This window comes from Larus michahellis, chromosome 15 (genome assembly GCF_964199755.1).
Source record: "Larus michahellis chromosome 15, bLarMic1.1, whole genome shotgun sequence".
Taxonomy (NCBI): Eukaryota; Metazoa; Chordata; class Aves; order Charadriiformes; family Laridae; genus Larus; species Larus michahellis.
The window spans coordinates 13,366,636-13,392,722 of NC_133910.1; the positions used below are offsets into that span (position 1 = coordinate 13,366,636).

The 26,087-nt window shown below is 40.4% G+C and overlaps 2 protein-coding genes across 12 annotated transcripts in view; both read left to right on the forward strand.

Moving 5' to 3' along the window:
* Window positions 1-31: 31 nt before the first annotated feature.
* Window positions 32-10,251, forward strand: TTF1 (transcription termination factor 1). Of its 3 annotated transcripts, none has more exons than XM_074609352.1 (12): window positions 32-106; window positions 973-1,071; window positions 1,220-2,112; window positions 2,971-3,221; window positions 4,386-4,571; window positions 6,091-6,169; window positions 6,443-6,573; window positions 7,091-7,319; window positions 7,653-7,742; window positions 7,956-8,021; window positions 8,696-8,781; window positions 9,225-10,251. In XM_074609352.1, the coding sequence occupies exons 3-12, from the start codon at window positions 1,232-1,234 to the stop codon at window positions 9,383-9,385; spliced, it is 2,160 nt and encodes a 719-aa protein (XP_074465453.1). In that variant the 5' UTR covers window positions 32-106; window positions 973-1,071; window positions 1,220-1,231; the 3' UTR covers window positions 9,386-10,251. The 3 variants fall into 3 exon arrangements, with proteins under 3 accessions (XP_074465453.1, XP_074465455.1, XP_074465454.1); XM_074609353.1 differs by having other exon boundaries at window positions 81-175; XM_074609354.1 differs by lacking the exon at window positions 7,653-7,742.
* A 1,660-nt stretch (window positions 10,252-11,911) lies between these two features.
* SETX (senataxin) overlaps window positions 11,912-26,087 on the forward strand; it is a 31,044-nt gene continuing 16,868 nt past the window's right edge. For 4 of the 9 annotated variants that reach the window (XR_012590115.1, XR_012590116.1, XM_074609356.1 and 1 more), the window contains exons 1-10: window positions 11,912-12,096; window positions 12,794-12,982; window positions 13,823-14,003; window positions 15,325-15,535; window positions 15,730-15,839; window positions 17,112-17,331; window positions 17,637-17,756; window positions 18,743-18,914; window positions 20,415-20,505; window positions 21,383-25,933. Coding sequence is in view for 7 of the 9 variants with exons in the window: in XM_074609356.1 (XP_074465457.1) it covers window positions 13,824-14,003; window positions 15,325-15,535; window positions 15,730-15,839; window positions 17,112-17,331; window positions 17,637-17,756; window positions 18,743-18,914; window positions 20,415-20,505; window positions 21,383-25,933 (5,655 nt within the window). In the remaining 2 variants the exon portion in view is untranslated. Of the gene's footprint in view, window positions 12,097-12,793; window positions 12,983-13,822; window positions 14,004-15,324; window positions 15,536-15,729; window positions 15,840-17,111; window positions 17,332-17,636; window positions 17,757-18,742; window positions 18,915-20,169; window positions 20,279-20,414; window positions 20,506-20,860; window positions 20,918-21,382; window positions 25,934-26,087 lie in introns of those variants that run through there. The other 5 variants (XM_074609360.1, XM_074609358.1, XM_074609359.1 and 2 more) reach the window with 5 other exon arrangements.

The window sequence follows — 26,087 nt, forward strand, 5'->3', positions numbered from 1 at the left end:
CTTCCGCTGGGAGAGGCGGGACAGCGGAACGGAGGTTCCGGTAGCAGCGTGTGTGTGGGGGGCCGGTGTTGCGGACGGACGCTGTGAGAGCGTGCGCGGCCCGGAGGTACGGCGGGCGGCACCGGCCGGACGGTTATCCCCCCCGGGGGCGGTGGGAGGCGGTGGCCCGGCCAGGGTAGGGGAGAGGCTGGCGGGGAGGGCGTCAGAGTCCCTGACGACACTGCGGTTTTCCCGGCACCGAAAGGCCTGTGGGTGCTCTGGGCGCCGCCCGCAGTGGTCCCGGAGGGAGGCGGGGGGTAACGGCGGGCCGGCCCGGGGGTGGGACGTGCCTCCGGGCAGGGGCTGCTGCGGGGCCTGTCCCACCGCCCGCCCTTGGGCCTGGCCGGGGCCTCGCCTGGTGGCCAGCGGCCTGGCTCTCTTAGCGTGGTGCAGGGGCGAGCTGTGTGGTGGTGCGGGCTTTGGCGCCCGTCCCCACACCCGTGCGGGTTTGGCGCCCGTCCCCAGGGCGGCGTGGGCTTTGGTGCCCAGACCTGTGTGGTGGTTTGTGGGGTCTGGTGTCTCCAGGGGTTTCAGGGCAGCCGCTTCCCAGCGGCAGTGAGGAAGTAACATCTGGTACCTGTCAGCACTGGAAAGTGTTTTGGGGATGTGAAATTCAAGGTCTTTTATTTCAGACATGATGGAATCTTGTTTTGTAAGTGTTTTTTGTGTGCTGACCATAGAAAATGTATTAAAAAATACTTCGTGCAGGTCTCGGCTAAGCTTGGGCCTCTTTGAACATAGGCAAAGTCAGTCAGAAGCTTCTAATTAGAGAACTTGGTTTTGGTGCTGATTGGTTTAGTGTTTCTTTATTATTTTTAGCTTGTGGCTGTTTCAGTGCTGAAAGCAGAGTTGTATATAGCAGTCTGTCATTGCTTAGTTATTAAAAATCGACTTAAAACTAATAGTTATTAAAGTGTATCTTTGTTGTTATAGGGAGGCAATTTTAAGGCAATACAGCTGTGATGCACATCTGTTTGATTAAGAAGGTGCCGCTTTTTCATAGTCACTTTGCAAAATTAGCTGGATTGAAAAGTAAGTAGTATCTTTATCATCTGTTTCTAAGATAATAAATATTGAGTAGTCCCATAGTATTTTAATGTCTTGGGCTGTTTTTGTTTTTTTACTGCGTAACGGTACGTAGATTATAGCACTTGAGTAAAACTCATCTCTTTTATTTAAGGTAAGAAAAAATATGACAGAAAAAGCAAGTGCAGATGATTTTCAAGTTCAGGATTTTCTCAAGAAGAGGAAAAAGAAAAAACGCAAAGAATACAATAAGAAACATGAAAATGATGAAGGAAAAAGTATACAAAATGCAGAGCCTAGCCGTGCTTCTCCACTGATGTTTGAAGATCGAGCAGCACAGAGTGTTGAAGGCTGTAAAAAGAAGAAAAAAAAAGACAAGGGGGAGAAGCAACAGTCTTTGTTAGATAATTCTTGTGTAGGACTGGAACATGAAATTAGTATTGAAACTGAAGTGGAAGGTTCCCCAAAGAAAAAGAAAAAAAAGAAGCGGAAGTATGATAGTACAGATGATCAAAGTGATATAACTTGTATCACAGTAAATCACCATAGCACTGATAATTGTCAGGAGATCGATGCTGATTACGTTTACTTAAAACAACCTGCTAAGAAGAAAAGAAAAGAAAAACAGCCTGAAGAGGATGAGGTACGTGAGCTGTCCACCTCAGAAACAGATGATAAAAACGACAATAAAAGATCAAAAAAGAAGAAGAAGAAGAAAAGAGGCAGTAGTACCCAAGATATGCAGGAGGACACAGATGTAACTGTTGACGAGTCACTGTTGTCACATCCAGAGCAAAACAGGCACGGGGAAGACACAGTCTCGCCGTTACCTGCAGAGGGTGGTGTGGCAACGCCCCAGCGATGGTATGAAGACGGTGACTGTGCTACTTCTGCCCTGAGTGAAGATTCTGTGGACGTACCTGCTAATTTTTCAAAGCTGACTAAAGCAGATGATCAATCTCCGCAAAAAACTCCAGTGCAGGCTAGAAAGAAAATAAAAAGCAGTGCTTATGTCATGGAAGACAGCTCTTCAGAATCTGATGTAATGTAAGTTTAGGGTTTGGTTTGGTTTGTTTGTTTTCTTTTCCCACCCCTAGATATGTTTTTATCATGTTATCTAGGTCTCAGATTTTTCTTCAGTCTGTATTGTATGTATTTTAAAAAACAACTTCAAAAATGTTTACAGTATATTGAGGTGTTATGGAGGCCTACTTTAAGAGCTTAGTTATCAATACAATAAAATCTGTAAGAATGCAATACCATTGCCTTAAATGTAGATTATTTTCTTCTATTTAAAAACTGTAGGTATAGACGTAATTTATGTGCAAGTAATTTATTTTTATGGAAAAAAAAAAAAAGGAGAAGAAAGTGATTCCATTTGTTAAATTTGGTGTTTATATTGAACATAGGCATTTTTGCCAAACAAATACTTAGGTCAGCTAAAGAATTCAGTGTCTGTGCAAACAAATGCTCAGGTAAGTAGCTGTTGGTGCTTTTGCAGTGTCTAGAACCCACAATAAGAGCACTAGTAAGAGACAGATGGAAAAGTTCTGTGTTGCCAATGGTGGCAAGACATGCAATTTCTTCTCTGTGTCCGTGTGTGAGTGGGAAAGGTGTAGATTTTCAAAACTTCAGCAAGCTCTTTGAATATTGTAAGTATAGACATTTGATAATAAATTATGTCTGTGCTAAAAGGTTGGAAGTACAGCAGGGTAGATGTGTGAAGTATTTCTTGTTCTTTAATTAATGAACATGTTCATTCTTTTAATGGTAGAGATAGTAACAAAATCTGTTTCAGAACTCTAGTGGTGTATTTTTCTCTTTTTTTTAATTCTTAAATTTTACTCTTTTTTTTTTAATTCTTAAATTTTACTTTTTTTTTTTTAATTATTTTTTTAATATCAGGACACCAGAGCCCTCAGCATCAAATAGAAAGAGGGACCAGAATAGTTCCTTTACTGAAATGGCAGCCCTTGATGAGCTTAGTCTGCATGATGAAGAGTTCCTGAACTCTACCGTGTGTTCGGTCTCAGATTTGGATACTGCAAAACAAGAATTAGAAGAGTTTATTCCTCATGTGAGGAATATATCGGACAATTCAATCAGGAAGATGGCTGGAAGAGACCTAGCGAGGTTTAAACAGTTTAAAAAGCAAGGTGAGCTCTCAAAATACTGTTGCAGTGAGGAAGGACTGTGCAGTTGTGCTAATATTTTGACAGAGAAAGTAGTTTGGGTTTGTATCTTGTCTGTCACATGCATGGAGTCTGTTTCACTTCATTCCAACGGACACATTTTCTGTTCCTCTGCTTCATAATATCTGCTTACTCATTGTCAAATTGCAGTACAAAGTGTATGTGTAAATTCCCTGCTCCGAGCTCTTGTTTTGTCTCTTTTTAGTTCTCTTTTTTCACCTTTAGAATTTGTTGATCTTTCATTACACGTGCTATGGTTTGGGCTGGGCTGGCTTCTAAAACAACGCATGCTCTCTACTTTCCCTCCCAAGTGAGAGAAGAATGGGAGGAAGAGAGAACTTATGAGTTGAAAAGAAACTAAACTAATGAAATATTAATAATAAAATTATAAAAAGAGAAGATAATAATATTGGTAAGAAAATAATGAAATATATGCAATACCTGCAAAACCACGTTGAGCTCCCAGGACAATGATCACATCAGCACGCCCTGGGAGAGTCCCAGACTGGACTCGGCAGCAGATGGGAGCTGAACTTAGGAACTGGATTCAGGAATGCTCGGATCGCAGTCGAAGGCAGATGAACACAGAGAGTCCTCCTTGGATGCTGGCCATTGAATAAAGAGAGCTGACCCCTTTGATCCCTCAGCTTTTATACTGAGCATGATGCCGATGGCATGGAATACGCTGTTGGTCAGTTTGGGGTCCTGTTTGCTCCTCCCCGCAGGTGTATTCCCTCTGTGCTCTTCCGCTTCCAACCCTCCAGCAGGGCATATAAAAAAAGTTACCTGACCTTGGTCGTTACAGCAGTAAGCGTAAGAGCCTCTGCATACCATTCCTTTGTATTAACTATAAATAATCACTCCTAGAAGCCTGCACTGTCTGAAAAACGTGCTGTTAATTTCAGAGAGTTCAGTTAGTTAGAAGAGGCTTAGCTGAAAAGTAAAATTACTGAAAAGAAAATTGGTTCTGTTTTACATCAAACTAGGATATTATGTTTGCTAAAACCTGAAGTGTAATGCACAAGAGATGGTACTTGAGGTTTGTTGGGTTGTTTTGGTTTTGTGTTTTTTGTGTTTTGTTTTTTGTTTTTTTTTTTTTTTTTAAATAAAACTTTCTCTATATTTTAGGTATTGCTGTCAAGTTTGGCAGATTTTCCCAGAAGGAAAATAATCAAATCCGGAAAAATATTGAAGAGTTCTTACTGATTACTGGAATAGACAGTGCTGAAAAACTCCTGTTTACCTCAAGGTATCCAGAAGATAAAGACACTATCAATCGCCTTAAAGCAGACCATCTTTTTTGTGAAAAACTTTGTAAGTATTTAAGTTCCTTCTCAAATAGCTGAATGTTATATTCCATGACCTGGTGATATCAGGATATTTTCTAACATATTTTTTTTTTATTGAAAAGCACTAATGTTGCCAAATTTGGCAAAAAAAGGAGCATGCTGCTGAGATGACGTAGTTGATAATCTGTACGGTATACTGGTCTTAATATCTTTTCTCAGTTATGAAGAGGTTAAAACGTCGTCATGATTAGCAGCACTTAGAGACTTTTAAACTTGCATTTAGGCTTTATGGTTTGAGGTGCATTATTTGCTAGGCTTTAGTTAAGCATAGTGATTTATTAATGGGAGCTGTGATTAAGTCCTGTCTGAAATTGTCAATCGTTCTTAGAGCACATAAATAGGTGGCAGGTTTGGGACTGAGTGAGTGATGGCAGAAGCTGAAAGAAATTAGGTCATTAGCCAAAGTAGTTAGTTTTCCAAGATGTGAGGAAAACCAATAAAATTCTTACGACTGAGATTCTGTTTGCAGGAGGAGCATCTCTTCTCTTCCTCTTTCCTCGTTTTGTTAGACTTCTCTTGGCTAGAAAACGCACGCACTTCGTGTGGCAAACATGCTCATTTTGGAACATCTCTGGTTAATCTACTCAGTGCACTTTCTCAGTGGCTTTCCGTTCCGTGTTTGTTCTGTGTCATTAGCATAGGTAAGAGAGATGGATTTGGATTTGCAATGGATTTGGATACTAGTGTTTAATTAAGGATCATTGAGACTACAGATTTGTTCCTCCTTGATGATTTCACACACACAATCATTCCCCCTGCATCGTCACGTTTGCCTGGTGTTGACTTCCCGTCTGGGAAGATTGGGCAGAAAGTCTTGTCAGTGTTACACAAGTTGCTTGGAGTCCCCTGTCCTGGGCATTGCTGACCAAAACTTTTGTGTTCCCAGGAATTGGTCTTTGTGGATCTTCCCCCACTTCCAGGATCTTTCCTTCCGCCAAGATTTTCACTTTAGTTTTGCTGGATACCCCTGGCCCCTGCTTTTCCTCATTGAAATAGTCTACATGCAGAAGCACAATATCTCATCAGCCTGTTGATTTGTGGCTGTCTCGTGTCTCTCGGTTAATGGGCACATTCAGTGTGTTATGTACATTTCATCCAGATGTTATCAAAATTTACAGCCAGGCCATGCAATTTGTAGCTAATGAGTAACAGTTTTGTGCTTGAGAGTTTAAAAGGTCAGTTTTTCCATACTCACCCACACATATGCGTGCTGGTACGCAGTTATTTACTAGCTGTCCGCATTCACAATCCTATCACTCTCATAACGATTACATCTTCGAAACTTCTCAGGAGATTCTGTTCTGACTATTTCCTGTGCAGTTACCAAAGTGTTGTAAAGTACGTTCTCTTGAATGGAGAGAATCTGTCGTTGACGCGTGGTCATGAAAATGTATGTTGTTCGTTTTTGGTTTTGTTCTGGCTTTTTTGAAGCAGCCTCACCAGTGTGAGAAATGTTTCTTAAAAATTAATCATTTGCCTTCTAGCTGAGGGCATACCACGACCCTGGAGGCTGATATATTATCGAGCAAGGAAGATGTTTGACTCACATAATTATAAAGGGAGGTGAGTCATTTGAAAGAGCTTTTGAGTGCTAACCTCAGTCTCTGATGTTTATTTGTACATTAAAAATGGATGTAAATGAAGATAATCTCCCCTATTTGTACCAGTTGCTGTGACTTAATTGACAGTTTGTTTTTCTGACTAGTCCTTATCAATTCCTCTGTCCTAAATCGGTAGTGATGAGTAACATCGAAACACCTGTAAAGATTACAGCTCTCTTAAAATATTGGCGTGGTTTGGATTTACAGCTGAAGCTGTGCCCATTTCCTCAACTAGGTATAGTACAGAAGAAAAAGAAAAATTAAAGAAGTATCATGCTCTGCATGGGAATAATTGGAAGAAGATCTCTGAGTTGATGTCCCGTTCTAATCTCTCAGTTGCTATGAAATACTCTGAAATCAAGTCGGGTATGTAATTTTAAGGAAAAACATTTATTCTGTGTATTGCAATTTGAGAAGTTATTTTAACTGTATGTTGTACGTGCCTTAAACTTTAGGGAAAAAAATCCCTAGAGTGGATTGTTTTTTTAAATTAATTTGTGGTGGTGGTTCTTTTTTCCAAACCACTGATTGCATTTTCATACGAAAGGGATAAGAACAGTCTCTGACAGAAAAGGGAGAAGAAGTGGAACAAATGCAACGCTTTATTAAATGGAACTGGCACCTAAATAGATGTTTTCAGGGGGAAGGCAGGAGGAATTTGGCGACCAGATTTTAAAAGATTGAAACTAGGGATCGATGCTGTTCTCTAGTGATTAGGCTGAACACCTCTCTCAGATCCGGTACGCAGAAGAGTTTCTCGGAAGTGTATTAAGAAGCTGGTCCTGTAAATAAGAGTAATGCAAAGTGAAGCATGTGCTCTTTTGCCTTTTTTTCCCTAATTGTTTATGATAGATCATGCCTTAACCTTATTTTTAAATTTTAGCTGTTAATTATGGTCCTTGGTCAAAGGAAGAGACCCAGAAGTTAATGCATGCAGTGGAGGAGGTGATAAGGAAAAGAATCGAAAAGGAAGATGGAAATTCTCTTTCATCATCGGAAAAGTCCCATAGAGAGATCTCGATTGACCGTGAGGCACTGTGCCATAAACTACCATGGACTGAGATTGCAGCTAAAGTGGGAACTCGTTTTTGGAGACAATGTAAACAGAAATGGTAAGGTTTTACCTTTACTATATTGAGAGATACTAAATTGAGATAGTAAAACGTGCTCTTGGGAGTATTTAACTTCATTCTGCCAAAGCATTTGTTACCATGAGGATTGTTTGGTAAGATAGGTAATAAATAAGTTGTAGACTAGGGAAGAGATGTTGCAAATGTGTCCGAGATAAATAAATAACTTTTTGCTATCTGTGGTAAGTTTTCTTCTTGCTGTGGTAGCGAAGCCTGATTTCTGCTTCTCTGTGGCAGTAACAGCTTGAAGACATTTCCTTTTGATGCTTGGAATTTCTTGAAATGATACAGTCCTTTTTTTGTGTGCTTTCAAAGGACTACAGTTTTGACAAACAAGATGACCAAAGGGCAGCAGCTATATAGGGGGACCAAAGGATTACAGGCCAAGATCAATCTTATTAAAAGGTATAGTTCAGAGTTACTGGAATATTTTTGTATCTCTTACTGAACTCTCAAAACTTGCCGGGTGAGAACGGCATGCCTGCAGTTTCATACAGGTTTCACAATCACTTTTTCTTTAGACGAAATGTCCCATGACTTCTGACTGGGGGAACTGTGAGTATTATTGAATTATTTCTTGAATTCTGCCTACAAACTGCTTCTGTATTATATTCACAGGTTGTATGAAATGAAGGTGGAGGATGATAATGAAATAGACTGGGAAAAACTCAGTAATGCTATCGGGTAAGCTTTTTTCCTCTCTTTTTATGGATACAAAGGATAGTTGAAGCAGATGGTCTTAAAAATTCCACAAAAGAATCAAAATTGTTAGATCTCTGCAACTATAGAAAACGTAATTTGGTTTGGTAACATAGAGTTGTATATCCTTGCATAGCACTGAGCAACAAGCCATGCCTGTAGTCTCTGAAACTTACTTCTAACCACTTCAGGCAACCCTCATTTTGCTCCCAGCATATTCCGTGTACTAGAACTGTGTTATTTCGTCTGTGCTAAAGTCTTTGATAAAAGACTTTTCCAGCTGTTAATCAGCACATAGCAAAAGGGTTAATTATTGGAACACAAAGCAAGCGTTGAATATGAAATTACCGATACTGGGAGTGCTGTACTTTCTCTGCTGTGCTGCTTTCTTTCTTTTCCCACATGCTTTCAGTTTCATTTACTATTTCTTTTCACTGGACATACAACGCGGATGTATGATGAGATGGTTTGCATTCTTACCTGCAAGGGCAACTGCTGTCTTGAAAAACTGGTTTGATGAGGATTTGAAATCCATCCTTTCTACCTAAAGCTAAGATATTGTTTGACCGGCATCACTCCCATGAATGGATAACTCAATAACAACTACGCTTTTTAATAGTTCCATGCACCACTAATTCTTCAAACTCTTACCTTTTCAGAGATGTCCCTAAAGCCTACGTTCAAGCAAAATTTTATAAGCTAAAAGTCTCCTGTGTTCCTTTGTGGCAAAAAAAGACTTTTTCTGGTCAGTATCCCAGCTGTTTGTGTATACTCCTTAAGGTCTTTGCTTGAATCTAAGAGGATTTATATTCTAGTTTAATGCTTTCTTAGTCAGCTGTCCCCTAAGTAAATTGGCTAAAATCTCAGGCTTTATACTTATGTTACTAAATGATTTATTTTTTTAAAATAAGTTTACTTTCAATGATACCTTCATGCAGTGCTTATCAACCTCTTTAATACCTTGGCTTTAAAAGTTTTATGACTGTGCTTTGTCAGTGTATCTTTGCCTGTATGTATGTGTCTGACCTACCCTGCAGCCACTGTGATTGCTGTGGCATAGTGAGATTTTTTTTTGCATTTAACACTGACAAAAGAATTGCTTTCTGTGAGATCCTGTTTCCCCATGGCATCCAGTTCCCCTACAGATCTAATTAAGACTACTTTTTTCTTATTTTTTTTTCCCCAAAGAAATTATTGATTATCTTTTTGAAGAGAAACTTCCAGAACTTGAAGAACAGTTAGAAAAAAGGAAGGGGAAACGCCTTCGTTCTGGCAATTCAACAGCCAGTCAACAGAAGAAGGCTTTCCGACTCGGTGACATTTTTGACTCCAGCGAAGAGAGCGATTAATTGACTGCCTTAAAAACAATTCCTAGTCTGTATTTAATGATAAAATGGATCTGAAAGTGGGCATAGATCAACAACCGCAGGTACACAGGTTAGCCAATAATGGAAAAACTTAAGATATGGGTGTCTGATTTCCCTGTTTCATGCAGTTTTTGTGTCACCTTTTATTACCTTTGGTTTTAAAAGTCTTTTTAAGCATCCAAGCTGCTTTCTGAATGTCTCGAAAATGGTATTTTTTCCACTTTTTTTTTTTCTGTTGAGTTGGAAGCTGCTGTTTACCCGCTGTGCATGAACCTGGTTTTCAGAACTTCAGTGAATTTTAAACCATTTTAAAAAATAAATTCTTGGAGTTGGGAAAAGGCTCAAACAAGGACAGCTTTCAATTTGCCTTTAAATATCTATAATAAATAAATCTTAAGACATCTGTGTTGATGGAAACAGCACAACATTGAGTTTGGGTTTTTTAGCAGATATCTTGTTCTTAAAAGCAACCGATTTTTATTTCTGATGTAGACTTGTACTTTTGTCAGCCCTTCCAGAGAAAAGGGCTTTTTGTCCATTACTGTTCATAAATTGTAATGTTATCTCATTCTAATCAGAACAGTGCATTTAAAATGTTTTTAAAATCTGGAATGTTAATATTTGGAATACAAAGACAAAATGGACAGTGTGTGTATATATATACATACATATATATATTTTTATTGTGCCAAGGACAATTTCTACCTTTTTATAAGACAGTTGAGGGATAAGAGGGAGGTTGTACGCATGTCATTGTATATTTTTGACTATCTCCTAGAGTGATTATTTGTAAATTGACCGAATGAATGTGTTAAAAAAAATAAATTTTACTCTGCGTATGTGTTAAAGTATTTGTATGGATGGTTAGACCAAGTCTTCTCGCATTACTTTCTCTGACATACTGCTTTGTGATGGTCGCTTTGATAAGTGATAATTGCCTTCTCTGATAATTATCATTGGAAACGCAGAACTTTCAATGGCTTCAAATAAAGGCTTGGTTGGATGTTCTTCTAGACTGTGACTTGGAGCAAAGGATGTTAAGTGTGAAGTTTCCATATTTAACCACAGTCTGGCTTCAGTTCCTCTGATGGTAGATAACAATGTGACTTCTGTGGGACAGGCACGACCCGCCATGGGATCAGCCACTGGTAGAAGGGTAAGTTTTCCAGCCAAGAGATGGAACAGGGTGGGGGAAACAAATCCCAGCTCCCTGGCGCTTAGGCCTTTGATTTGCTTCTGTTGCTTGACGAGTTTGAAGGCTAAAAGCTGAGGAACTTGAATTTTTGAAGTTTTTTTCCTGGAAGATGGAGATGATCTGAATTTTCTGCAGGCTGGAGCACAGATGATGGTATGGTTGTAGAGTCTGTAGAGTAGATCTCACAGAAAAAAACTTCTGCCTCCAGAGCAAGATTTATTTTATCCTTTGCTTTAAAGGGAAACTTCTAAAGGAGGACTTTTGTTGATACATTATTTTGCAGAGAAATTGCTTTTGAGGAGTGAGTAAGCCAGGGCAGGATCTAAACCTGACCTCTGCTGCCCAGGAAAAAAGGGAGACGCTGTCCGTCTTACCCCCAGCCCTGGAAAAGGGAGTAGGGGAACAATTCCTTTATGGCATCCCCTTTGGTAATGGGGTATTTGTGACCCCATTGCACACGGACAAATGATGGTTTGGGGGAGGAGATGCTACTTGGTCATTTCCCGCTTGCTGGATAATGGCACTTAAGAGGGTGTAAGGAAGCAGTTCTCCCCTTGGCCATCATCTCATTAAGGCTCCTGGGAGCAGAGGCGGGGGAGGCACCTGTTTCATGTGGGTATCTGAATATTGTTGAAAACAGAGCAAACTCCATGCAGGGATTTAAAAAAAAACAACAGCCAGCCTCTACCGAATGAGGAGGGAAATACTACTGACAAAACTTTGTGTATCAGGCTGCATTATAAAGAAGAGCATGACACATCCTTCGAGTCTAAAAAGCACTGCGAGTCCTCTAAAAACTCTGGTGATTCAAGCAGACACGTTGCTGCAAACATTTTTCCTGGTGTGTTAATGGCCTGAATGGCATAGAAAAAAAATTCTCGGCTGTGTGTCATTATCAAAAGTTGGAGACATCCGGGTTACAAGAGTTGTGTTTGCAGTAGAGGAGCACTTTAAAGCTGAGGTGTGTTCTGGTGGGCAGCTGCTGAAGATCAAACAGGAACTTGCCTTTTCCACCCACCTTGTCTTAATTGAGGAGCTGAAAAACTGTAATCGGTTGGGGTCCCCAGAGCCCCCCAGCCTGGGGTGTGGCGTTGGCCCTGTCACCTTTAGTATTGAAGTAATTCTCTCCGTGAGGCAGTGCCCTCCGTGGAGCTCCGACCCCTCCATCCCTGTGTGCCTCAGTTTCCCCCCCCGCCCTTCCCCTTCGTTACTGGCCCTTTAAGGCCCCGCCGCTCTCCTCGAGGGGCGGGGCTTGCTGGCGCGAGGGGGCGGTGCCGGCTGCGGGGTGAAGGCCGGAGCCCACTTCCGCCAGTGGGCCGGAAGCGCGGCGGAGCGGGCGGCTGGGGAGTGGTAGCGACGGTAGCGACGGTAGCGACGGTAGCGACGGTAGCGACGGTAGCGACGGTAGCGACGGTAGCGACGGTAGCGACGGTAGCGACGGTAGCGACGGTAGCGACGGTAGCGACGGTAGCGACGGTAGCGACGGTAGCGGGCTGAGGTGAGCGAGGAGGGACGGGACGGGGCCGCAATGGGGCCGCGCTCCCCTCCCACGGCCGCGCTCCACGCCGCCTCCCCCGCCGAGGAGGCCGGGTTCCCCTCCGGCTCCCTTTTTGTCTCGGTCCCCTCACGCCGCCTGAGGGGAGGTGCTGCCCCACTGGGCCGGGCCTGCTCGGCGGGAAGGGAGCGGCGCGTTCGGCGGCTCGGGCGGGCCACGGGGCGGTGGGACTGCGCGGCCGGGGCGCTCGCGGGGGAGCTGTTGGTGAGTGCCCGGGAGTCCCCGGGGCGGCGGGGGTGGGTAGAGCCGGGAAACAGAAACTGCCGGCGCTCGGGTGTTCGTGTGGGCGGATGTCGGCACTCCCCGGCGGGCAGCCGTTATTAAAGCGTGTCGGAAGCAAAGCGTTACAGGTAAAGGGGACTTCTCGCAGCTGAGGTTTGCGTGGCTGTGTGCGGTTGTTCAAGTAGTTTCCTTCTTAATGCGCGTAGGTGGACTTTTTTTACACCTTTTGTTGCAAAAAGGTGCGATAGATGTTGTACTGCCCCCATTTGAGTGCCAGAATGGTTTCAGGTGCAAGTCATACTTATCCTTTCAGTAAATGCGTGTTCAATATAACCTGTGTTAATCTAAGTCATAAAGCGATTCTTAATCGATAGCGTGTGAACTGAGCCGCTTTCTGATGATTTCTGTTCTGCTGTAGGTCTTTGAAGTACCGTCGAGACTCGTGTCCCAGGGGATGGATTGTTGAAGGAGCCGCGTTGCTGTGCTGCACTCGGGGCGTGTATGGCTGAAGGTCGGGACCCCCTTCCCCCCCCACAGGGCAGCTCTCTTCTCTTTCCCACCATGTGACTTGCCACACCTGCACGGCAAAGAGCTTCCTCTTCCAAAGGTAAACACCACAGTTGCTTTTTTTCCCCCGTACATACATACAAGGAAATTTATGATTTTGCTTTATCTAGGTTTTCCTTTTGCATTTTTTGTTATGCTAAATAACAGAAGCAATTACCGTTATTCCTATAGTTCAGTGTAACATCCCATAGTTAGTTCAAGTGTTCATGCTTTTCCGGTATTCTGTTGAGTTTTTCCGACTAGCAGGATCTGAGGTGACTGTATTGCTGCTTAGTGAAGAACTTTTGTTTTTAGAGGAAGCAGTCTGTGGTGAGAATTTTATGGTGCTTTCTAACTATAATAATGAAGACAGGAAAGTTCTGCATAAATATCCTTTGCATTTGACAACAGGGATTTGTTGGCCTATAAATTTTAGCATGGGATTAAGAAAAAAAAGCTAATTAAATTTTGTACTCCCTAGACCTAGATTCCACAGATACCAGTAAAACATAATGAACATTAGCACTGTAGTTCTGGAAAGCGTGCGTTAAGCGTGGATGAGGGGGTTTTTTGTATGTAAAGTGAATTTTCACACGTTGTTTTGTAGTTTGCAAATTATGTAAGTTGACTTCTTTTTGGTGCTTTACTTTTAATGTTTGTCATTCAGCAAATGTTTTTCTGTAACTTTTTTTAATGCTTTAATTTGTATTTCTTTATTTAATTGCATACGCCTATATGATATAAGAACATCCAAGAACACATGCTTTTATGCTGCCGATGAGTTACATAAATCCTGAAACTCATCACACTTGAAAATTAAGTACTATTGTGGCTGAAAGGAAGTATTTTGCTGCTTTCAGTCTTTGGACTTACGTTAATTCCTTCTTCTTTCCATCCAAAGAATGAGCACATGTCGATGGTGTACACCTAGTGGTTCTGACACCACTGAGTTCCTGAAGAGCTATGCTTCTAAACAGTTGTCCCAGGAAGATCTTGAAGCATCCAACGATGATCTCTGTTACTGCCTGGAGTGTGTGGTTGAATACCACAAAGCAAGGGAAAAATTGCCATGGTTGCATGAGGTAATTAAGATTTGGCCCCGGCGACTGAGCGGGAAGACTTGGAACTGAAGGAAAACTTCAGAAGAAGCTTTTGTCGTCCAGCCTCAGTGTAGGGGGGAGTTTTGTGCAGGGGTTGTATTCTCTTGGCTTTGGGGGATAGTGTATGTTGTTTTTTAACTGTCTGCTTTTTTTATATTGAGTTGAGCCGATCGTAAAACAAGAGGACCCTCTTGTTTTGCATATATTCAAATTAGTGAGAATTAAAACAGTAGTGGGAAGTTGCTGACTAGATATTACAACTTGAATTTTATTCATGCTGCGATGGTCTGACATCTGGAAAAAAGAACACCTGCCACATAAACTAACAGCTCTGTTTCTTTATGTATTTGTTCACTTCCTCTGGCTTCTGTTCAGCTTTGGGTTTGTTCCTCTTTGTGTGCTTTCATTTTTCATTGGTAGTTTTCTACTATGCTTGAATTTCAAAGATCTGGTCTTGTACGCCTGTGAGATTTTTGTGATTACAAACAATCAAAAAAGTTACAAACCGCTTTATTATAAGCCTTTTATAATTCTCCCTCATTAGTATCCATTTTTGTGTTTTGGAAAGCTTATTTCCCCTTATGTGTATATGTATGTGAAATGAATATTTGTAGCTAATTGGTCATAATGCAGATGTCTAAAAGGTTGCTTTTTAAATTAGTCAGCTAGATTATCTGAATGGCAATCCCATCTGAGTATAATGGAGCGATTGGACTGATGACTGTTAGCTGTAGGAAATAACTGTGGTTTCTAATGGAGGTTTGGAGCAGTTAATTTAGATGAGTGATGTTAAGTGAGCTGAATCCCCTACGAGTATTCAGCAAGTCAGTTGGTCTGTTTGCATTGTTTACATTCACTCCCTTCCACTTGATACATTGCAAAATCTGCGATAAGGCAAGATTATAAAAATGCTTTTCCCATCTCCAATATGATAGTTTTCTGTATTGTGCACTTCTTTATGTTGGCCAGTGGAACAAAGTTTTGTGACTAACCTATGGCCTGAAATAATTATTAGAACGGTGTACGAGTATTTAATAGAATTATAAAAACGCTTCTGGTTTCAATGCCACTCTCTTAAAAATGATTTTATAATCTTAATTCTGAAGCGGGAGTTTTGTGATTTGCACAATCTGAATGCCATGTCAAAACTTTATTGTTTCACATTGTGCTTGGAAAGAAACTTTTCAAAATGAAGCTGTAAGTTTTGAAAGTGTAGTCAAGGCTTCTGAATGTGATAATAAATGTCCTTCGTTGCTTACTTCACAAATGCACATTGTTTGATTATTTTTTCCCTTCTGAATAGGTCTTGTGGGAGTTGGAAACTTCCCGTCTTGTTGCCCACATTGAGAAATCCATGAGTGAAGAAGCTGGAGAAGATGATGAGTTGTTTATAGTGGATGAGAATGGAGAGACACAGCTGTCGGGTTATGTGGGCCCGGATTTTGAGAATAACCTGCGAGTGCCTCTTCTAGAAATACTGAAATATCCATATCTGCTGCTGCATGAGAAAGTCAGTATGTATCTTACGTATACAGTTGGAAAGGCATGATACCGGTTTTACTGAAGGAGGTGAAAATAACAAATAGTAGTGAAACTGAAGTACCAGTGTATGTTTGTATATGTATTTGTATTTATTTTTACACTAAATATTTTATTTTGCTTTGTGAGTGTATAAATTAGTCCTTACTGTAACTGTTTGTCTGTTTAGGTGAGCTGTGTGTAGAAGTGCTCTGTAGAATGGAACAAAGTCACAGCTCCTTTCAGGTCTTTGAGAAATATCCAGGAATTTATCTCTTTTTGGTACACCCGAATGAAGTGGTAAGTTACTTTTCTGTTCCACTAAAACTTAGTTTTAACTAGCAGCAGAACAGATTCTTATTTTTAATGAAAAGAATATGAAAATAGCGGAGTTCAGAATTTTAAGTGTTTGATTTTCTGTACAGTATATATATATAAACGAGATTTCAGTAGGAATATAGTTACTCTTCCTTTGCAAAATTTGTAGAATCACTTCACTTTTTGCATTTAATGGGGAGAAGTTAGAGGTGTTCAACCAAACTTTAAATTTATGCCCTATACTCACAAATGGAATTCGTCTAAAGTGGGCCAGGGTTTGTAACTTGTGTATCAATCCCCTTGTCCTTCCCTTCTCTTTCTTCATTTCTAGAAGCTTTCACATTTTAGCTTTAAAAATTGAAAAAGTGAGAATAGTGTAGTTACTTGCAAGAAGAGATGCTCAGCAGTAGGCTTTCTTTGAAATGCCCTTTAATCGTTACTGAATTTTGTCTTTACAAGGAGGCAATATTGTGTTTTAATGGATTTGTGCGTTAAGTGGTAGAATAGCTCAAAATTCTGGAGATTTTTTTTTGCCTGTGTCTGAATTCGTATGGAATATTTTAATATTGAACAATCAGATCAAAAGTTCATTTGAAAGCGTAAACAGGAGAGCTCCATCCTTTATGATATTTAGAAGTGTCAGCTGATCTTAGTATCATTCATGCTACTGTACACAGCAGAGGCTGCTTTCTTTTTGAATCCAGTTTCTTAAGAAAGTAACAAAATGAGAAATTTTGGAACACTGGAAGTGTCTAGATTGAGAGACTTTACAATTGCAGTTGTTACCAACAACAATTGTGGGGCTGCACGAGAAGTTGGGAGGGGCACCCCAACTGACCAAAGGGATATTCCATACCATATGATGTCATGCTCAGTTTATAAAGCTGGGGGAAGAAGAAGAAAGGGGGGTACATTTAGAGTTATGGGGGATGTTTAGAGTTACGGCGTTTGTCTTCCCAACTAACCATTACGTGTGCTGGAACCCTGCTTTCCTGGAGATGGCTGAACACCTGCCTGCTGATGGGAAGTAGACAACGAATTCCTTCTTTTACTTTGCTTCCACGTGCAGCTTTTGCTTTATGTATTAAAATGTGTTCATCTCAACCCACGGATTTTCTCACTTTTACTCTCCCGATTCTCACCCCCGATCCCACCGCAGGGCAGTGAGCGAGTGGCCGCGTGGTGCTTAGTTGCTGGCTGTGATTAAACCATGACATTTTTATTGATAGGCGATGTTTCTGTTTTAATCCTTAGATTCGTCGATGGGCCATCCTAACGGCAAGGAATTTAGGGAAGGTTGACAGGGATGATTACTATGACCTACAGGAAGTACTGACTTGCTTGTTCAAAGTTATTGAGTTGGGGCTTTTTGAGAGTCCAGATATTTACAGCTCTTCAATGATTGAAATGGGTAAACTCATCCTTCTGCCATCTCACTTATATGATACTTCCAACTACAAGAACTATTGGCTAGGTGAGTATTTATGATCAGAAATGAATTTCTGCAAGTAGTCTCTCCCATGTTGTAAGTACTTCTTTCAAGTCAGAGCCCTGATGTTTCACAGGTGCTGTTTATTTTGGGGCATGTCAAATGGCAAAACTGAGCACTGCACAACTGCAGTAGTGAAGTAGTGTTTATTTAGTTTCACGTTGCTGCCGATCTCTTTGGTCAAGCGTTACACTGGTAATGGCATTTGGAAAACGATCCTTGATTTGGTGAAAATCAGAACAAATTTTTGCAAATATATGGTCAGGTTGCTTGCTTTTTCATTTTTGTAGGAATTTGTATGTTGCTAACAGTGCTGGAAGAACAAGCTATGGACTCCTTGTTACTGGGCCCAGACAAACAAAATGATTTCATGCAGTCTATACTTCACACCATGGAGAAAGAAGCAGATGGTAACTAACTTTGATACTGAGATTAAGACAGTTCAGAGACTATTTTTCATCTTTATCAAACTTCCTTGTTTAATTGAGTAAATCTTTAATAGTATAACGCTGAGGTGATTTTAATTGAGGCTTGCTTATCTGCTGGAAGATGACCAATAATGCACAATATTTGGGCGATACTGACAAATAGTGAAAAATTACATTCAAACAAACTGTAAGTGGAGAAGGAATGGCAAGGCTTTGCTTAGGGCTGGCATAGAGGTTTTGAGAGGAAAAATCTATAATTTCTACCATATTGTTTTCACTTAATGTACAGGTCGTATGGGAATGTGCGTTTGACTGTGGCATGAAGCTTGAATTTTGAGTCCTAAAATAAAAAAAACCCTTCTGAATTGCTGCTACTTGCTTAAAATTCGACTCTTCTGTCCATATGTTTGGGACTTTAGATTTTAAACTAGTAGCCCTTGGGCCATTCTTGTAGGCCACATGCCATGCCATAGCCCAGGAATGGCACATGAGCTCGAGACCAGGGCTGCCTCTTAAATGACCAGATCTTTATAAGCATAGCATGGTATGAGGATGTGATGTGAAGAAGGAAGAACACACTTGAAGGAAAGCCAATTGCTTCTAGCTTAAATTTGATGTATAAATTGTCATAGCTGTGTAAATTGTACCCACTTCTTAGAAGAGCAACTGCAAAAATCAGTGTGGAAGAATCCATTTCATAGAGCTGGGAAATGTTAGTAATAGTTACCCAGGTTCCTGTTGATTTAGGGCTGTATAAGGAGCAGTGTCTGTACAGATAAGTGAGGTTGACTTTTTTTTTGTCCTTTTTCTGGGTTAAAAAGTATAGTTGTAACTTACTGGAATATGTATCATTATATTAGTATTTAAGAAAAATCAATGAAAAACAGCTACTTTCAACTTCAGCTTAGCCTAAGACTGTACAGGACTCTTGCATTTCAACTCTCCCCAATATTGCTGTTATGTTTCAGATGATTCTACTGACCCCTTCTGGCCAGCGCTGCATTGTTTCATGGTTATTTTGGATCAGCTCGGATCTAAAGTATGGGGTCAGCTTATTGATCCTGTCCAAGCCTTTCAAACCATTATCAACAGTGTGAGCTACAACAATGAAATAAAAAATATACGCAGTAGCTATAAGAGGTCAGTTCTATTAAGAGACTAGAACAGTTTTATGATTTTAATACCAGGTAGCATAGTAGCTTGGTCTTGGTTTTCTTGTCAGTGCTGCATTAATTTGTGTTGGGGGAGGGAGATGCCAAGTAAAAAAATCAGGTGTTGCCAACTTCAAACAAAGAAAAGGTGAAGTAGGTCCCCTAAAATTGTGAGGTTCTTTCAAAAAAATATATGCTCACTTCTTTTTTGCCTACTATGATGTTTGTTACACTTTTCAGGATTTTTTTCCTGAATCAGGAAGGCGGCTAACTGCTTAGTGCTTATTTCCTGCTATAACCAACTTGCACTAAGTTTAACGAAGATTGCCACGTCTGAGATTCTTTGTAAAATTATGGCAATTCCAGAATTTTCAGTGGATGATATGTTTTAGATTTTATTGTGGGTCTAGATGACAACTGATTTGAGTTTACTTTTATCTCATGTTAAGTCTTAAATATTTTACAAGTTTAGATTTGCTTAATGGTACCGTATGGGAATTTAAAAATTTTAGTCCTTTCAGGGCAGGTAATAAAGTGGCCCTTAGTAGCTTGGATAACATAGTGAAAACACATAGCAGGCATCAGATACTGTTTTGAAACATCTTGTCTTCATATGCTTATATCCTAAGATGAAAAGGTAGCTTTTGAGTCACTTCTGAGTGACAGTGTTGTCAGTATTGAACAGAAAGTTAATTAGGTAAAGCGTTTGTTCAGTGTGGAAGCGGTTGGTTAGTGCACTGCTAGGAAGTGTAGAAACAGCTTCTACAGAACAGAATTTTGTTAGGTAAACCTGGTCTCCATCTTGTGGCATGCTGTGCCTTTTAAGGATTTGATAAGAATCCAGGTCCCAAGACTTTAGGAACACTTGCTGTTTTTGAAAACCGAAACTGTGTGTAATTTTAAAAAGTTGGTGGAAAATAGTACCTGAATAACCATGCCAGTCGTTTACTGTTTTCCTGTGATATATTTTTAATCAACTTTGAGTGACAATGTCTTAAATGGTCAGTATATTTATCCGCACACGGTCTGTTATAGATAGCTACAGATACGTATGTATGGAATGTTACAGAGAGCCAAGGAAGGCCTATTAAAGGAGATTTTTCTTTAGTTAAACAAACTATTTGAGTGTGGTGTTCAAATAGTTGCATACAAAATTTATGAGTATGTAGCCGTGATTGAGCTGCCTTTATGCATAGAAAATTCAAAGAAAATGGAATTCTTCTGGATGTTTCTTCTAGGTAATCAAATCCATGGCTTAGTAGAAAGCTCCTTTTCCCAAGGCAGTCACTTCCCTGCCTCTTATGAGCAGGATAGAACAAGCTCTACAACTTTAAATTTGATGTCTTTTCATAGGTATGTTTTGTAACTAACAAGTTTGAATAGTCACATGGTCAGTATCTGACAAGTGAAATCTGTGTCTTGGCCACCTGGCTTTCTTATAGTTTATGTTAGTTGTGTGGAGTCTATAATGATTTGTATTTCTTTTTAGGACAAAATCTGAACCAGAGTCAGACTATGGTGATGACATGGTTACTTGCAGTCAGATTGTGTATAATTATAACACAGAAAAGCCTCAAAAGGTATTAAAAATATTTTATTTCCCTGTTCTTTGAACTCTGATCTCTGAATGACACTGTGACTTTAAACCATCTATAAAATACAAAGAGGAAGATGCTCTACTTCTACTAGTGGTGTTGTAAAGAAAAAATATTAAATAACTTCTGTTGCTGTTGTGTACTTTAAATAGCAGCTAGTCTGGTCGCTTCTTGTTTACTTGGTACTTTCAGGCTGTAAGAGGAAAGAAGAATGTGTTTGTGAATTGGATAGAGATGATTTTAAAGCCCAAGAAATCCTATCAAGATTGAAACAAACATTGGTACCTCAATGAAAACTCTGCATTCAATTTAAAAGAAAAGTTGCTGATAGAGTTCTTGTGTCTTACTTTTTGTTTCTCAGTATTCTAAACTAATATATTGAGTACGGAGTAATGAGGTATGCATGCGTTGATGTACTTTCAAATGTTAGACCATGCTCCAAAATAGCGCCATTTTTTGTTGTTATAAAGCAGAAGGAACATTTGTGAGTGTGTTCTCTTGATGTTGGTGCGTTGTATTTATGAAATGTCTTTTAAAGGCTTTAAATGTATATTTGATTATCTGAAGTTAAATTATGTCTGCATAACAACATCTTTGGAGGGTTTCACAATGATTTTTTAAAGGAAGTACTACTTTACACTTACTTCATAGGTTACATTTTAGGAAATGAGTTCCTTATACATGTGTTAGTTTGATTTTATTTTTTAAATTTAGATTTTGACTTATATTAGGATATAAGAGATGCTATCATTTAATCAACATATATTTGAGAGAAAGTAACCTTGATGGGTAGAAAAAAAAGGCAAACTGAACTGTGCAGATGTGTGTGATGAGGATGATGTGTGGTGAATTTATTTTTCAGGATACTGGATGGAAGGCTGCCATTTGTCCAGACTACTGCCCCAACATGTATGAAGATATGCAAACACTGGCTAATGTGCTTCAGTCTGATCTTGGCAGAGATATGCGTGTCCATCATAGCACGTTTCTGTGGTTCATCCCTTTTGTTCAGTCGCTTATGGATCTCAAGGACTTGGGTGTAGCATATATAGTAGAAGTCATTCACTACCTCTGCTCGGAAATTAAAGATATTCTCAATGAAAGAATCCAGCAGTGTGACAGAATCTCTGAATTTTTTCTGCTGATCTTGGTGTCCATTATTGAACTACACAGAAATAAAAAGTGCCTGCATTTGCTATGGATTAGCTCCCAAGAATGGGTGGAAGCAGTGGTGAGATGTGCTAAGCTCCCAGCTATAGCATTTACACGGTGCACTGAAAAAGCGTCTGGACACTGTGGGAGAGGTTTATCAGCAGCATCTTTACAAGCTTCTAACTCTGTGCAGCATGCCTGTGTGCAGCTGATACGCAGCCTTCTTAGAGAAGGCTATCAAATTGGGCAGCATTCTCTTTGCAAGCAATACCTAGACAAACTCAATCTTCTTCTGCGAGGAAATCTATCTTTAGGTTGGCAGCTGAACATCCAGGAAACCCAGGAATTACAAATGTGTTTAAAGCAAGTTATAAGAAGTATAAAGAGCAGAGCAGTGAATACCTCTGTGCCTGTAGGAAACAATGCAAACTCCGCAACTTTGCCTACCGTTTCTACAAAGCAAGAGAAGAGCGCACAAGATGATGGAGGCAAGATGAGCGCACATGGTAGTGGTGACCTTAGTTCACCATTTGCTGTCAAGAAGGAAGGCAGAGATGAAGATTGTCAAGAGAACCTTTTCCCTAGAACAAAGAGTGCCTCAGAAGAGGAATGTAGAGGTGCATCTAAAAGTTCAAGATCTTGGACATCCACAGAAGGCCTCTGCGTGAATATTAAAAAGGAACTTAATGACTTCACAACTCAGGAATACGACTGTCCACAGAACTCTTTGGCAACAAAAGTATGTGGGAAAGTTCAGGAAAGTAGGAACAATTATCTTGTGGCAGGGAAATTTGATACGGATAATCAGCACTTTAATCCAAATGCCCAGCATTCAGATTTTGGAAGAGGTGGAGAGTTGGCAAACAAATGTGAAGCAGGATCCATAACACCAATGCGTCTGGCTACTCAAAGTCATATTGGTTCTCCAGAACATGTTTACAGCTCAGATACAAAGGAAAGCAATACGTCTCCTAGTTCATCTTCAAAATTTAAAGTAGATGCACATAGACTCTCAAGTTTGAAAAGCAAGATACAGAAAATTGGATGGCTCCCAAAAGTATCGCAGCCAGCAAAGCCACGTGACTTGAAAAACTGCAGTTTAGCAACAAGTGCTTCAAAAGCAGAGATGGAGCAACCTAAGTTGTGCACTGGCTATCCATGTACGAGCAAAGATTGTCATAAACACCAGACTGTGTGTGAAAATGAAATCTCTGTTGATACTCCGTCTTCAAGGAGTTGTGAAAAAAGCGTCGACAGTGCTTTTCAATTCGAACTGGCCCCCACTAAACAGGTGTCAAAAGAAACACCACTAGATCGCATTAGCTCCTTTAAAAATGAGCCTGGTGTGCAGGAAAATAAAGATGATGGTATTTTGCTTTCAGGGATTAGTGACACCTCACTGAAAAAAGTATCCACTGAAGAAAAATCAAGTTCATTGTTGAAGTCTGTGTTTAAGACAGACAGTGACATACAAACTTCAGACTGGGAACAGCCTAATTTAAATGACTTGGTTAAATATGACTCTAAAGATCAAATTTCAAAGACATTCTGTATGGATAAAACTTCAGCAAATGGTCATGTTCCACCTAGCTCTGAAAACCAGAGCGATATATCCCACGCTGCTGCTCCGATTAGGCCACTGTCAGTGAAGTGTGAATCAAGTGACAGGTTGTTCAAATTTTCAAAATATTTCAAGAGAGAAAACAATTCAGTGAGGAAGAAAGAGGAGGATTTTGTGAAGATGGTTTCTGAAGATAATACTTCGACAGACTCCCAGGTTGACAGAGAACTCAGTAAATTATCTTTAGCTGCGTATGCCAAAAGTGTCAATTTTCCCTTTGATTCAAGCCAAGAAAGCTCAGTACATCATAATGTGGGTGATATTAAAAGGAAAGTGAAAGGTGCTGTAAGATCTTCCAATGATGGCCAAAGTACTAAGTCTCCCTGTGATGCAGATTGCCTTGACAATCAAGTCATTATAATTTCAGACTCTTCTGATGAAGAAGTAGTTGTGGCTGACAAGGAGGAAACAAAAAAAATGAATGAAAATGTGTGTCCCGAAAAGCAACCTTCAACTTCCAGCAGCGTTTCTGATAGTAATACCAAATTAGAATCAAAGACGCCGCCAAGCCCTCCCGTGTCACTGGAAGACTGTGAGTCTCAGTACTTTGAATTTGAAACAGAAGGTGATGTCTTTTCTGTTTGGCAAGATACTCAAGCGTATAGTATGGAAGCAACTCAAGAGTATAAACAAGATAACGCTTCAACATCGGTTGATGCTAGTAATTCAGATGGCTTACTGCACGATCACACAAATGAGTGGGGCTATGATGTGGATTACATAAGTGAGGATAGCACGGAAGCAAAAGCAAACTTGGTAGAAAAGCAGATAGAAAATATTCCTCATCAGAAAGAAGCTGGTAATACAGAAGTAGTAACTAATTCCACATTACAAGAATCTATTAGTAAGGGAAACACAGAAGATCAAGTGGAGAATTCTGCAGACAAAGGTGCTGCTACTGCTAAAGACTTCACCCTGGACTCAAAATTGACTGAACCCAGAGCATCTACATCTAACATCTCGTTAGCTTCAAAGCTGGCACTTAAGAAAAATAGCACGAGCCCACGGAAGAATATAGCAAAATCTAAGGTAGCAGGAACTATCCAAAGAAGTCCTAAAAAACCTGTTCTAAAACCAGCACAAAATAAAAAACTACCTCAAAGTACATCAAAAAATTTTCAACCTGTCAGGTCGACGCCTGCTGTGGTTCCTCCAAGGAAGGTTAGGCAGTGTCCTGCACCAACATCAACTGTAGAAAAACTTGGTCTGAAAAAGGCACCCCGCAAAGCATTTGAATTATCCCAGCGCTCCTTAGAGAGTGTAGCTCAATTGCGCAGCTATGGTAAAGCTGCAGGGAGGGTTGCACAGAAACAGAAGATTAAGCAAATTGCTCCTCAGAATTTGTCTGTAAAACATAATAAAAAATTTCTAGCCTGCCAAGACCTCCAGTTTTTGAGGCAGACGAGGCCCAAAAGAAGTGTCAGAGTGAAAAATCTTGCAGGACGTTCTGAGAGTAGAAACAAAAAAGTTAGCAAAGTGGATGCAAAATCTACGGAACAAAAACCTAAAAGTTTTCAACTGGGATCTGTTGAAAACCAAAGAGAGAAAAAAAGGGAGGAGACTGACTCTCCCTCTGCCAATGAGAGAAAATTTGAAATCTCCTCTGTGGAGGAGGAGACGTGTCTCTCTAAAATGCCTATTTCTTCAGAGTGGAGCAGAAAATCAGAGGATAACGGCATGATGGCTCCTCCTGCGCCTATGGATTCAAGTCTCTCTTCTGCTGCACTTGTTGGAGATGATAAAGATGAACCTTCAGGAAAAGGTTGCATTGTCCAGCCCGAGGGTGAGAAGACAACTTCAAAAGAAAATGGGTCTAACCCAAATGAAAACAGTGAAGATGACGACGATCTGTTTTTAACTCAGTTAGATCCTGTAGATATGGAATTATGTTCCGAGGAGGAAAGTGTTCAAGGTATTGCTATAGCTAGTAAAAAACCTGAGGAAATGGATACTGCTGAAAGCCTTCAGCAGAATGAATCCTCGACTATTGTGAAATGTAAGTACACAGACTGTATAGAAAAAGTGGAAAACCCAGGAGAGTACTGCAGTAAGCATGCAGCCACCAGCTCGGGAGGAGATCACTTGTTTGCCAAGCCTTCTCTCCTGCCACCTTCTAAAACAGGAAAGCCTTCCACTACCAAAATTTTCAGCTCAGCAAGTTCTTCACGGAATGCAGCCTTCAGCAAGGATCTGGAAGGTTTTAAAAAGCTATCACCAGCTTCAAAAAGCAAAGTGAATGCAGCAAAACCAGTGGTGGCCAGGCCATCAAATGCAAAGGCTATACCAACTGGAAATCAAACATGCAAGCCTCCAAGTTTCAGTAATGTACCTCAACCTTCTGTTTCTAGAAATGTCCTCCAGCCGCAAAATAGACAGAATGACAACGCTTCAAATATTTACAGCAGACCTGCCCGAGAAGCATATTATTCTTCCTTTTCTGGCGTTCAGCAGCGTGATCACAGTATCTTTGTTAATGCAGTCCTAAAGTGGACTTACGAAATGTTTGTGAGCTCCAGCCAGTTTGGACCTCCAAGCAGCCTCCTGCACTCCGTAGTAGCCTCTGTTCCTGTCCAATTTCATGGATACAATGACTATTTTAATACGTTCTTCCCCTTGATGATGCTAAATGCCTTTGAAACAGTAAGTAGCTATCTGCCTCTTGGCTTGTTTTCATCAACCCTAGGCGATTTTACCAAGAGATTGTAAACTGGTTTATGTCCTCTGTTTACCTTCTGAAAACGTTAGGATACAGATCTGAATAGAGGAATGAACTGGGGGAAATAATCTAGACTTT